The 12,420-nt window shown below is 57.9% G+C and overlaps 2 protein-coding genes across 2 annotated transcripts; both read left to right on the forward strand.

The window, feature by feature from the left end:
* Window positions 1–215: 215 nt before the first annotated feature.
* THITE_50845 (uncharacterized protein) lies at window positions 216–2,229 on the forward strand (the record flags this gene model as incomplete). The annotated part of the gene is made up of 4 exons (XM_003657651.1): window positions 216–270; window positions 360–815; window positions 890–2,091; window positions 2,158–2,229. 4 exons carry the CDS (start codon window positions 216–218, stop codon window positions 2,227–2,229), a joined length of 1,785 nt encoding a protein of 594 aa, XP_003657699.1.
* Window positions 2,230–3,955: 1,726 nt separating this feature from the next.
* On the forward strand, window positions 3,956–6,657 carry THITE_2092870 (uncharacterized protein; the record flags this gene model as incomplete). The annotated part of the gene is made up of 3 exons (XM_003657652.1): window positions 3,956–4,190; window positions 4,243–4,361; window positions 6,397–6,657. 3 exons carry the CDS (start codon window positions 3,956–3,958, stop codon window positions 6,655–6,657), a joined length of 615 nt encoding a protein of 204 aa, XP_003657700.1.
* Window positions 6,658–12,420: the final 5,763 nt, after the last annotated feature.

The following is a 12,420-nucleotide window of genomic DNA, read 5'->3' on the forward strand; positions in this document are numbered from 1 at the left end:
GCGAGCTGCCTTTTTCTCCGCTGAACTTCCACGCTCGCTGCTTCTGGCTTTGACTGCGCCGTGAGCCCCGCTATCGGCGCGCCTTTTGCTGTTTGAAACCCGAGCAACCTACCTCCTACCCCGTGTTCTCGTGGTTGACACACCACCACCTCCAACACCGCACTTGCAGTGGGAAGCTCAAGCTTGAACATTCACGGCCGTTACGCCCATTCACAATGGGGAAACCAAGACTTATTATAGTAATACGACACGCCCAGTCCGAGGGCAACAGTACGTCCCCTCCTTCTCAGACCAGCAGCAGTCTGAACCTGTCCAGAAAAGCAAGCTCGAACTGACCAAGCTACTCCTCCGTTTACCAGAGAATCGCGACATCCACCAGACTGTCCCCGACCACCGCGTCAAGCTGACGCCGGAAGGATGGCAGCAGGCCTACGAGGCCGGCCGCCGGCTGCGGGCGCTGCTGCGCGCCGACGACACCCTGCATTTCTTCACGAGTCCGTACCGGCGCGCGCGAGAGACCACCGAAGGCATCCTGGCCACCCTGACCAGCGACGACCCCGATCCGAGCCCGTTCAAGCGGAGCAACATCAAGGTCTACGAGGAGCCGCGCCTGCGCGAGCAGGACTTTGGCAACTTCCAGCCGTGCAGCGCCGAGATGGAGCGCATGTGGCAGGAGCGCGCCGACTACGGCCACTTCTTCTACCGGATTCCCAACGGCGAGAGCGCTGCCGATGCCTATGATCGGATCAGCGGCTTCAACGAGAGTCTGTGGCGCCAGTTTGGCGAGGATGACTTTGCGAGCGTTTGCGTACTTGGTAGGTTTTTGCCTGTCCAAGCAACGACCAAAAACTACGGACCTGAGCTGCTGACATGACATACAATGGTGCAGTCACCCACGGGCTCATGTCCCGCGTCTTCCTCATGAAGTGGTACCACTTCAGCGTCGAGTACTTTGAAGACCTGCGCAACATCAACCACTGCGAGTTCCTCATCATGCGGCGCAACGACGAAAACGGCAAATACATACTCGAGAACAAGCTGCGGACATGGTCGGAGCTCAAGCGCGAGAACGCCGAGAAGCTGGCCAAGGAGAAGCGCGAGGGCGGCAAGGAGAACGGAAACAGTAAGGACGTCTCCACGCTCGCGCGCGTCGGCACCGGCGAGGTCCGGCGTCGCTGGGGAGGCTGTCCCAACGGCTGCAACCACGACAAGAGCTTCAAGATCCGCCAGACGCTGGCTGACCTCGTCAAGCGCGACAGCATCATCTCTAGCCACGCGCTCGGCCCGGGCGTGAGCGAGAACGGCAGCAGTAGTGTCTTGGGCGGTAGCACGAGTACCACCGAACAGAACAACGGCGCCAACGTCACCGCCGCCGACACCACAACTCACGGCGTTGTCAACCCGTCGTTCAACGGCACGGCCAACAGCCAAACCCTCGTCAGTCGCCGGCCGGCAGCCAAGCGGTTCCAGTCCCAAGCCAGCGACGACTTCCTCGCCTCGCCGGAGTTGGCAGACGCAGGCCCCCAGATCGACGTGGCCAAGGCTCGCGACGAGATCGTCTCCAGCCCTGACGGCACGCCCTCCTTCATCTCCGTCGACGACCGGCTCCGATCGCGCCTCAAGAGCCCCAACATGCCGCCGCCGCGGCCGCTGGGAGCCGCCCACCTGCACGTCGGCCGCGACTTTGGCGGCAGCTACAGCGGACACAACAGCGCCGCTAGTGACGACGCTGATTCGTACTCCTCCGAGGAAGACGAGCACCGCCACGGCGCCGCCGCCACCCCCTCCTCTTCCTCGATCGCCAGCGGCAGCGTGATCGGACAACAACACCAAGAAGAAGAACCGCAGAAACTCACCGGCCCGCCCGGCGTCCCGCATCGCCACCTCGCGCATCACCCGCCCCACCACCGCGAGCGGTCCCGCATGCGCCGCGGCGCGCGCGCCCACCGGCTCGGCGACCATCCCAGCAGCGACGGCGAGCACGAGGCCGACGGCGAGCACGAGTCGTTCGACGGCGACGACGGTGACGAGGACGATGACGATCAAGGGGAGGAGGAGGCGGCCGCCGCGAATAGGCAGTGCGAATGTGAGGTCCGCGACGCGCAGAGCGGGTCCGTGCTGGTGGCTACGATGACCTCGTCGGCGACGGGGCAGGAGCAGGACGCGGACGGCGAGGCGCTGCGCCGGGCTGAGGAGGAGGATAGGAGTATCCGCGGCAGTGTCTACTAGTGGTACTCGACGCTGGGACTTGTCCTGGGCAATTGCTGATGATGGGATGATGGAGTTTTGCTCTGGTTTGGTTTGGCTTGGCTTGTTGAGTTTTGGAGTTGGGTGAGCAGGTGATTGTTGCTTGGATGGTTGGCACTTGGCACCCGAATCTTGGGAGAGTTTGGATTGGAAAGGAAGGGAAAAGGATGGCCATGAGGCATCCGATCGGGACTCTGTTTTCTGTCGCTGATGCCACCTGTTTGTTGGTGGTGCAGTTGGACACCCCCAACCAGCCTTCGGCACATGGAGATGGCTGGTATGAATCACGGTCGAGGACATTTGTGGTTGATCGCATTGTGTTTGCATGGTTAACGAGGACGAGGAGGATATACCACACCCAGATTGTTGTTCTAAGCTTTACTTTGCTTTCTGTATGCCCGGGATCCGCGAATATTTGGAATTGTCGGTCTAGGAACCTTGACCATGCTTGCGGACAAGCGATATGAGTCTGAGCTCTCTCTACCTATTACACCCCAGCCATCGCGGACAAACAATTGTCTGCGGTGACGCGTAACCATGAGCGGCCCGAACTTCTTTCTGGTAGTTTGTGCTTCCAGGTTTCATATGTTGACATTCGGCCGAAATGGGACGTCCTCGACTCTCCGCCTTTTTCGAGTTGCGGCCGACGAGGCCATTGGACCCAGCCAAGAGCAAGAAGCAAAGCTCGTCGGCTAACTGGCCGGAAAGCCGTCGGAGGCTTGACTCGTGGCCTGGTAAGCCGAGCGGATCATGAACTCGACTATGGGCATGTGATTATCTGTACAAATTGGACCATAGCATGAGCGAGCTTGTCCGCGGTTCGCTAGTTTCTGTTTCGTCGACCGGTCTTCCAGTGAAAACGACAATCAGTGTCGCTCAGTTGGCATGAATGGGACTCGCAGGAGCATATGGAGAGCCAGCGCCGGGAGGCGGAGCGTGCAGCCTCGCGGACTGCAGGGGCACCAATATGGGAGCAGTAGTTTGATTTCTGACTCGTGAGTTCAGGACTGTGAGAACGGATATTCGTAGGCCCATTTTCCACCAGTATGTAGTATGTCATTTCGTCAAGATCGGGCACCAGATGTGGCACATGGCTTGAACTCCGTACCGCTCGCAATGTGATCACTCAACACCCAGAGCTCCTCCCAACAATATCGCCATAAGGAAGGCTATATCTCGTGAAGGACGGGCGGTTGAAGACCTTGAAGCAAAAGTAACGGACTGAGAAAAGTGGCGGTATGGATCTCCCTTCCACTAGCACACCAGGCACTCGTGTTCCATAGAGGGGCTGACTGCGCGGTGTTGTGGCCGTAAGGGCATTGTGACCAGCTGCAATGAATGCACCAGGGAATGTGATACAACACATTGATCGGTATCTGTCGCCCGGAAACGACAGACTAAAAGAGAACTCACTACTTGGACGAGTTCGAGGTTTGCTTCCATCGAACGACGTGTCCTTGAAAGTCGAACTGAGGATACCCACGGACTCGACACACATATTCTCAAATCAGCTGCCATCAGTGTGACACGTAAGGCGACGGAGCACCGCATCGCCCCAACGGCCGCTGCCCTCCTGAAATGGTGTCCACGCTCAATCTTCCTCATGTCCACCCCCGTCACATGTCTGTCTCGACCATAATCCCTCGTTCTCTCTGCATGTCTCAGAGATATTGCCACCCGGCAATCGGAAGTGTAATCCTGGTGTGGAATGCCATTCTGGTTGCCTCTCGTATCGCACCGGAAGGGGTGTGAGCAGCTCCAGCGCCGGAGACCAAGCGAAGAGAGACAAACGCCTGCTATCAGGTTTAACCCGGACAAGCCCGAAGCAGGTCCGAAGTACGAACCCAAACGACGGGTGGCCACATGCGTCTTCACCGATATGCCGCCGCCCGTCTCACGAGCCGCCAAATCCGGCCGGCCGCAGCCAACATGCGCACGATCCGGTAGGCTCCCGAGCCCCCGAGCGGCCAGCCGCATGGCTAAGGCAGGCTACAGTAGATGACGCCACCGAGTTCCCGGCGACGGATACGACCACTTGCTGCTCCTCTCAGCCGCTGTCACCGTCCACGACGGTCCGCGTCGCCGATTGCCGCTGGCAAGTGACATCTGATGATGTTGGTATCCGGCTCCACGTCCGGCCACTGGAAAGGCACCTGTTTGACGGGCCGCTTCTCAGCAGGCGCGTCCTGATGTCAACAAGCCGAAGCAAGAGAGCAAAGGCAGACGGGCTGTGTCGTTCGTCGTTTACCCCTTTTCGTAAAGGAGGGTGCCCGGCGGCGGCAAGACCCAGAGCACCACAGCCAGATATGGAAGGGGAAGTCTCAGCTTTGAGGCACCTGACCATCGAGGCGCCCTAGGATGGTGGTAATTACACGAAGGGAGACGTTGGGAGAGTGGCAACTCCAGGGAGAACCGGTCTCGCACAAGTAAGGACTAGGTAGGCTTGAATACCCCTATCCATCCAGGCCCAAGCAATGAAGGGATTCCACCACAAACCAACACCATCACACACATCTCGGTGTGGAGGTACATTTGAGGCCAGTCACCCAAGTGGCGACAAACACACCCAGCTGAGCCTGACCACAGCCGCATGACCTGAGGAGGCCGAGGCGAGGCCAAGCAGCCCTAGCGGGGGCCCTTCGTACGAACTATTGAAGCCCAGTGCGGGCACCACAAGAAGGCCGCGGCCACATCCGGCCCGTTGGGAGATGTTGCCGGTCCAGCTGCCAAGGAGAACGGAAGCCGGCCAGAAACAGGCCACTTGCAGCAGGCCATTCTTTGCGCATCCATGGCACGGGACCACTCTTCGAGGGAGGGCAGAAACAAGGTAGAGACCTCGCTAGCACAGCAGAGCAAATATTGTCTCAATCTATCTGGGCGGGCACATGAACGAAGCAGAGTACTGGCAAACCAAGGAAAGTAACAACACAACAAGGTGATTGCGTCCATTCGCACCACCACGGGTTTGGGCGCTTATTCACGCCGGCTCATCCAGGCCATCATGAGCGCTCGAAGGAAAACAGGGCCTAATAAGCGGCAATACGGTCAGTAGTAGCATACCAAACCAGTTCTCATCTTCCCTGAGTGAGAACGTGATCACAAGGCCTGACCAGACACGAAAACACCACCACCACCTCCTTCACGACCACCACCAGCACCGCCAGTTCCCTACTACTACCACAGCATCGTCTCGTGGGGTAGCCATCTCCATGTTATGAGATATGCTATGACTGACTGAGTGTAGTCCCAGGAAACCCCGGAGCCAATGGGAGGCATCACACATAGTCATCCCCCCTCGCCTTCATCTCCGGTCTCCGGACTTCCCACTCTCCACCCACACACATCCGGTCTTCTGTCTGTGGGAGCTCAGTACATAACTAACGGTACGGCGGGACACCGTAGCAGCGGGGGGCCACACACCAAGCTACCATAGGTATGGAGAGGGCGAGCCAATCAGCCACTTCCCTTCTCAGCTTCTCTCCATCCGCCGTGAGCCCCATCCCTCCCTTGGCTGGCCCCAACTCGCGCTCTCGCTGGCCAGAATTTTTCCGGCTGGAAACAAGAGCGCGGGCGGGCGGGCGTGTGTGTGTGTGAGTGCTCAGAGGAAGGAAGGGTGGCGGTGTTGTGGTGGGTGAATGGTAACCCAGGGGAAGGGCCCGGTTTGCGCAGAGAGGAGAGCGTACTAACTACTCCGTGGGAGGAGGTGGTGTTGTGGCGCGGTGGCGGATATGCACGTCAGTTGACGTGCATGGCCGTGCCGCTCAGGTTTTTCTGTGGGCTTCCCCTGCCAGCTTCCCACGAGGAATGGATGGAAGAGGTGGGTGGTGGGGGGAGGGGGGGAGCGTTGGGTGTTGGCTAGCAACGTAATGTAGTAGTGCTGTGATATTACTACGATATAGCACTGGTCATATGCCGCGAGGGCGGGAAGGGCATAGGAAAAGGGGCATGAGTGGGGAAAAGCCCAGTCCATTAGTTGAGTGGCGGGAGGTTGCTGCGAAGAGAAGCAGCCATCAACCTTGTGTCCTTTCTCGTTGCGGACGATCAGCTGTGCCTTCTGCAGCAGATTGTCACCCAGCGCGGCGCATCTCGAGAGGCAGACAAGCCGCAGACGGTTTGCCGTTGCGGCAGCAACTAACGCAGACGCTGCAGCAGTACACTACCAAGCAAGTGGTTTCAGCACGCCAGCCCGCGGACCATCCAGAGGCCCTCGGCCCCCTCGTCTTACGACAAGGCGCCGCCAGCTTGCAGCAACCGGAAGATCTCGAGGGCTGGACGCGCCACCCCGTGGCGCGGAGTCGGACGGTGGGTGTCAGCCAGCGGATCGTGCTGTGTGGGGGTGGCAGCCTCTGGGCGACGGGGGCTGACACCTCGCAACGACTCTTAAAAGCCCCAAACCTGCTCAAGACCTGAAGGGAGGCATACATGACGCCACTGCGTCGCACTGGCGCCCCCGTTCAGGTAACCCGTAGTGTCACCGTCGTCGTCAATTGACGCTGCCCAAAAGAAGGAAGCCGGGAAACATGTAAATTATCGAGTGCACCCGTTTGCGTGCCATCCACACTCCACACACTGGCTGCACGCGGCCCTGCACTTCACTTGAACACGGGGTTATCTCGTCAAGCGGGAAGAAGCGATGTGAGTGTGTGTGGGCAGCGACGCAAAAGTGAAGGAGCAATGGAAAGCTCTGGACTGGCCGCGGATGTGGCAGGCAGGCTGCGATTGCCGATGGCTGCACAACGGACTGATCGGAAGAGGGCAGGCTGCAGGCAGGAAGGGCCCTTCCTCCCCAAAGGGTAAAATGCCAGTTACGGCGATGCTGCCTGCGAGTCCCTGCAGATCCGATCCCTCCAGACGAGCGCAAGAATCCAAAGGCAGTATTGTCTGAAGTTGCGAGCCCAGATAAGCCGTCTGTTGATGGAGCGAAGGTATGATTCGTGACCTGAGAACCCGAAGTCATAGACAGGTGTAACTCGGCAGACTTGGGTTTGTCGATCCAAAGCCATCTATCATCACATCGCCCCAAATCGGACCCGGTTTCGCTTTCTCGTCGGCAGGTTTCAACCTTCCGTGCACTCTTGAGCGTTGCTGCAGGGCTTCAGGCATGGCTTGCGTGCCTGCGATTGGGGATGATGCCTGCCAGGAACCGATGGCCTGCCGAGATTCGTTAGTGTCAGCGTCGCGATGCATGAACTTTGGCGAGTGATAACCATCAACGCTAGTGCCACAGAGCGTGTGTCATGTGGCAGAACCAACTGGGGCTTGAGGCTTCTTGGGGTGCAGACTGTCTCGTGCACAGCGAGGACGCAAACTAAACTTAGCGCACGCAAGAATCCTGGGAAGGAACATGCACGGCGTGCTCTTCTCCAAAACTTCTGTGAATGGGTCGCTTGCAGGATGGAGGCCCGAAGTCTTGGATTCTCTCCATTTGACGCTACCTGGTACGCATTATGTGGTGCACTAGTTGTGATCCATCCAGTGAGCATTCACATTTGACGCCCGCCACCCAGTGTTTGCATCGCCGGTCTATCCGATCGCAGTAGACGGGGCAAGCGTGGACGGGGACGTTAATGTTCAGAGATGGTGCGGCACTTCAACGTTGGCAACCGATGGTCATCAGGCGCATGCCCTGTGTTTTATTACGGTAGGCGAATACAGACCGCTCTTGCAGGAATTACCTAGTTCTCACCTTTTGCCTGCCGGCTGCCCAGCGACGAACAGCTTCGATAACTGGTGAAAACGAAGAGGGGTACGTGACAGGACTGAGGAAAGTCGCCAAGAACCCTCCCTGCAAATTGTGGCGCAACCCGACAGGGATGGGGCAGAAGCTCGACTCCATTCTTCAATTTCCCCAGATTTTGGCTCCCCAGGCGACTCCAGTCCTCCCAAACTGAAAAGCGTTAGTGAGGAGTGCACACCAGAATGATCATCAGGCGTTGGTGTCTTTTTTTCTTAGCGCAGCCAGACGAGTGCCGACGATGGGTGTTCGCAACCCCGCGTTTCTTGTGTTGTTCCTGCCAATCTCCATTCTCAGACTCTCCACCGAACCCTGCGGGCCGTTCGCGAGCTAGAATAGTGTACGGATTACTTCAATGTACAGATAGTGTAGGGGAAACCTGTCCACAAGGTTCGGATGCAAGGGACCTGACACAGTTCGTTGGCCTGGCATGACGAGGGACACCCGTCCCTTGAATCACTCGCTGTCTGGGCCGTTACGGTAGCGCCGTGTGTCCGCGAGTGAGCTGTGATGCAGTGGCGTCGGGAAGAAATTTCCCAGCTGAGCGGTAACTACCTGAGTTATCGGGTCTGAACTGAGACACGGGCTCTTTTGGCTCCCGGTGCCCGGTACCATGACCATGGGACACCGAATCCAACCAACGGGAGCTCCCTATCACATATCACACCGAGGAACTGGCCGGCGGGCGGCAGCGAGCCAACTTCGCGTCCGGTCACTGCCCCCGCCGACACAGCAATGAAAGCCTTCTCTGCTTGGTTGACATCCTCTTGCTCACTCTTGGCCCTCATTCTTTCCAAACGATTCTCTCGGTATCTTTGCCGACCATTGTGAAAGCCCCACTGTGCTGGAGTAACCAACCATTCCCTTTTCAGTTGGGTCTGCATTGCGGGGAATGCTCCACAACCTGAGCCCCTGCAAGGGGCTTGGCAACCACGGTTCGAGCTAAGCCCTTTTCTTCTTAGCCGTCTTTCGATCTTTCCCCACAGCGAGCAACAAAAGCAAAGTGGTTCAGGGCACTCAGAAGGTTGAGGAAGAGAAGATTGAGATCACCCTTGCGAGCGTTGAGGCTTTGCGGCTTGGCATTGATGGAAAAGGAAACAACTCGCTAAGAGCCGTGATTAGTGAAGTGTGGTGGAGTGTATTCCGTAGTGTATACTACTCCGTATCTGGCAACGTCAACATTGTGGACGGGATAAGGGCAGGGGCTTCGGCTTTTCATTGTGTCCCCTGTTGCTCTTTTGGTCTGCCGTCGAGCCTCACCACACATCCGCCGCCATTGTGTGTGTGTGTGTTTCCTACTGCTCTCTTTGTGTTGTCGGTGCCTCCGCCTCGATACCCCTGCCAGTTGAGCGCCCGAGACACACAAAGACCGGAGGCTCGAGCCCGAGACTCACGGGTGGCTGAATCCGGTCTCTGACACGAAGCAACTGAAACGCCGAAATCGTAAACCATATTCCGCACACAAGGAGCAATGATCGGGGCGTAACGCCCAGGCTGGCATCCGGGCACGGTGACAGCGGAGATCTCCGTCGTCGCCAAAAAAACAGCCGCTGCAGGTTGCCCCTTTGGGAACGGTTCCAATCTCACCACCATTTCGCTTCTGTATGCTGCTGGGGTAGCCGAGGTGACGAGCGCAGATGCACCAAAAAAATGGAAAAGAAAAGAAAAAGGGGGCCGCCCGCCCTTGCTGGCCCCATCGCCTCTCATATCTGAATTGCCCACTTGCTTCTGCACAAAGGCATGGCGGGGCGTGAGCGGAAACTATCAGCCCCCTGTCAATGGCACATCTTTGGCTGCCGCTTGGCGCCCAGCCAATGAGCGCCTTTCGGGGTTTGGCAACTTCAGTTTGAGCCAACCAGATAGTCGCAAGGCGCTTGCGTCTTGAGAGAAAGACTTTCAAGCGAATGCAAGATGGATGCTACGCTGGCGTTGGAGCCGAGTATGGATTCAGGGGTAAACACAGATTGACGAAGGAAGATCTGACTTTGCTGCCGTCAGAAGAAAACAAAACAAAAAGAAAACGAATGGTAGTGTAGAACGGCTTGTTCGAAGTTGAGAAACGTGCCTCGGGAACCTCGGGAGGCGTTCGAACCGCGTGGCAGCGGCAGCCATCACCGCACCCCCTTGTGTTGGTGATCTATCTGTTTTTCTTCTCAGTTTCTCAAAGCAGCGGCTGCCGAGGTAAACAACTGCCCTGGTGCGTTTCAACCGGTTGCAGACGGGCGGGTCAGGCCAGGCCGGGGCCGCATGCAGCATGGCCAACAGTATGCACAGTGGTGTCCATATCACTGACAACGCTGACGCCCGCCTCTGCCGCCGTCTCATTCAGCCGGGCTCCTGCTGCAGGTCCTACATACCTTAATAAAACGGGACTTGAGGTTGGAAGAACTGAATTGTCCGTCTTCGCCACAGCAGATTCTTGCGCGGACGAGCGAACTGAAGCGAATTGAAGCGAATTGATGAGCAGAGCCCGCAGACCCTCCCGGAATGCCCGGTTAGGAATGGTCCTCGACGGATGCTGACTGAACCGGGGCGCAATTCAGCTTGCTACACCCACCCTACGAGGACTGAGGTGGTGTGCAGAGTAACATTCATGTTAAAACTTTGTCGGGGCAATTCGCCAGGCGGCCAATGGCCTGTCTCGCGTCCCTGGTCAGCGGCCAACAGCCACGGCCACGGGCGAACGATCATCAAATTTCGACAGCGTTCACCTTGGACCTTGTGCTGAGCCTTGGCGCCAGGCGGCCGCGAACCACTGCAGCAGAAACAGTTCCTCCGAGTGTGCCTGGCGGCTGAGACAACAACGGGGAAGGCTCTGGGGGAAGGCTCTGGATTGTTATGGAAGAGGCGCCGGCTTCGCGAGAGCGAGGCTGCGGCGCAATCTTAACCGGCATGCCCAAAAGTCCTGCGAGATGGGAGGGCCAGCTGATGAAGTCTGCTTGTTCACTTCATCTCAGCGAAGCGCCATTCCGCGTTCAGTCAGGCCTCTCTGCCCAGCCCTGATTATCGTTGTCGGTGGCTGACTGATTGAAGCTGACGAGCTTCTTCACATCAGGAAATCCTCCTCGCCGGAGGTGCCTGGATCCGGTGAGATGATTGGCCGCTCACCGAGGGTTCAGCTGATTCGACGAGCACACCATCGTTTTGCCAAGCCACCCACCAGTGACGACGCCTGCTGCTCGGTCGCCAGCTGGACGGGACACACTGTCCAGCTCGCAACCCAAGGAAGAAGAAGATGGAAGAAAATTTCCGAGCAATCATCAATCAGCAAGGATTTCCACGTTCCCATGACGGCGCCTTCCTTCCGTCTGTATCTTTTGTCTTCCTCGCGGTCTCGCAACGCGAGCATGATGAGGGCAGTGGCGCACGCTAAAGCACCTTGGCCTCGAAAGGGAGAAGTGATCAACGCAAGAGCACCGGCCAGGTGACGGCGGCGGCGCAACCCAGTTGCAGGGTCAACACGAAATTCTCTGCGTGATCTGCCCTTTGCCAGTTTCCCAGCGCAGTGCCAACTGGAGGGGAAAAAAAAGTTGTGTAGATGGCATGGAGTTGCTACGATAACGAAAAGCCAAGTTCGTCAGCCCCTCTTGGCGGCCATCCCAAAGCTGGTGAACCACGCCGAGCACATTGTCTCAGATGAGGCCATGATGACATTTTTTGTCTCAGACGCTGGCCCTTGTCCTTCTTGCTGTTGGCGCTCGTTTGGGAGACGGAGCCTCGTTACTGGAGCCTATGTACTGTGTATTCCGTAGTGTTCGCTAGGCTGGCCGGGTCGGCAATTGGCTTCACACAGCTCCGAGACGGTTCCGTCATCATCGCTGATGATTTCCGCATCGCTGCCTGGGTCGTGTTTCTCCCTTCGTCGATGTGGGGGTTATGGCCGGTAGTTACCTATCTCGGTACCTCAGTTAGTGCCTGCCTTCCAATGGAACCAGGGTCGGAAGTCTCTGCTGACGACGACAATCTGCGTGGTTCGCGATGCGGGGCGCAGCCATCATCACAACACAAAGGGAAAAATCCTGAGCCGCCCGAGATCTCAGCTTTGCTCTTGGCTACGGGCAGCACTCTTCGAAGATCGGGGAGGTCGATCAACTCCGAGCGGTCCGCTCGATCGCGACAAAAAGGCGAGCGGATGCCGACAGCTGCTCGGCAGTGCGGCCGATCCGGGGCGCCATCCCCCACAGAAATCGCGACATGGGGGACGGACCGAACGGAGAACAGGGACAAGGGCTCGTCGAGGACAGGCGAATCGCCAGGATTGCCGCAAGGTCATGCTCCCGAAGATGCCCACAACTGCTGCAACAGAACGAGAACGTGAATGCTCGCGTTGCATTCAAAGTGGGCTGACTTGGGGTCTTGCTTTTCCGCACGCTTCCTCCCCAGAGCAAGCTGCTGTTCCTGTCCGGGTGGGACTCGGGACCTGCCGCTGCTGCTATACA

This window comes from Thermothielavioides terrestris, chromosome 6 (assembly GCF_000226115.1).
Source record: "Thermothielavioides terrestris NRRL 8126 chromosome 6, complete sequence".
Classification (NCBI taxonomy): Eukaryota; Fungi; Ascomycota; class Sordariomycetes; order Sordariales; family Chaetomiaceae; genus Thermothielavioides; species Thermothielavioides terrestris.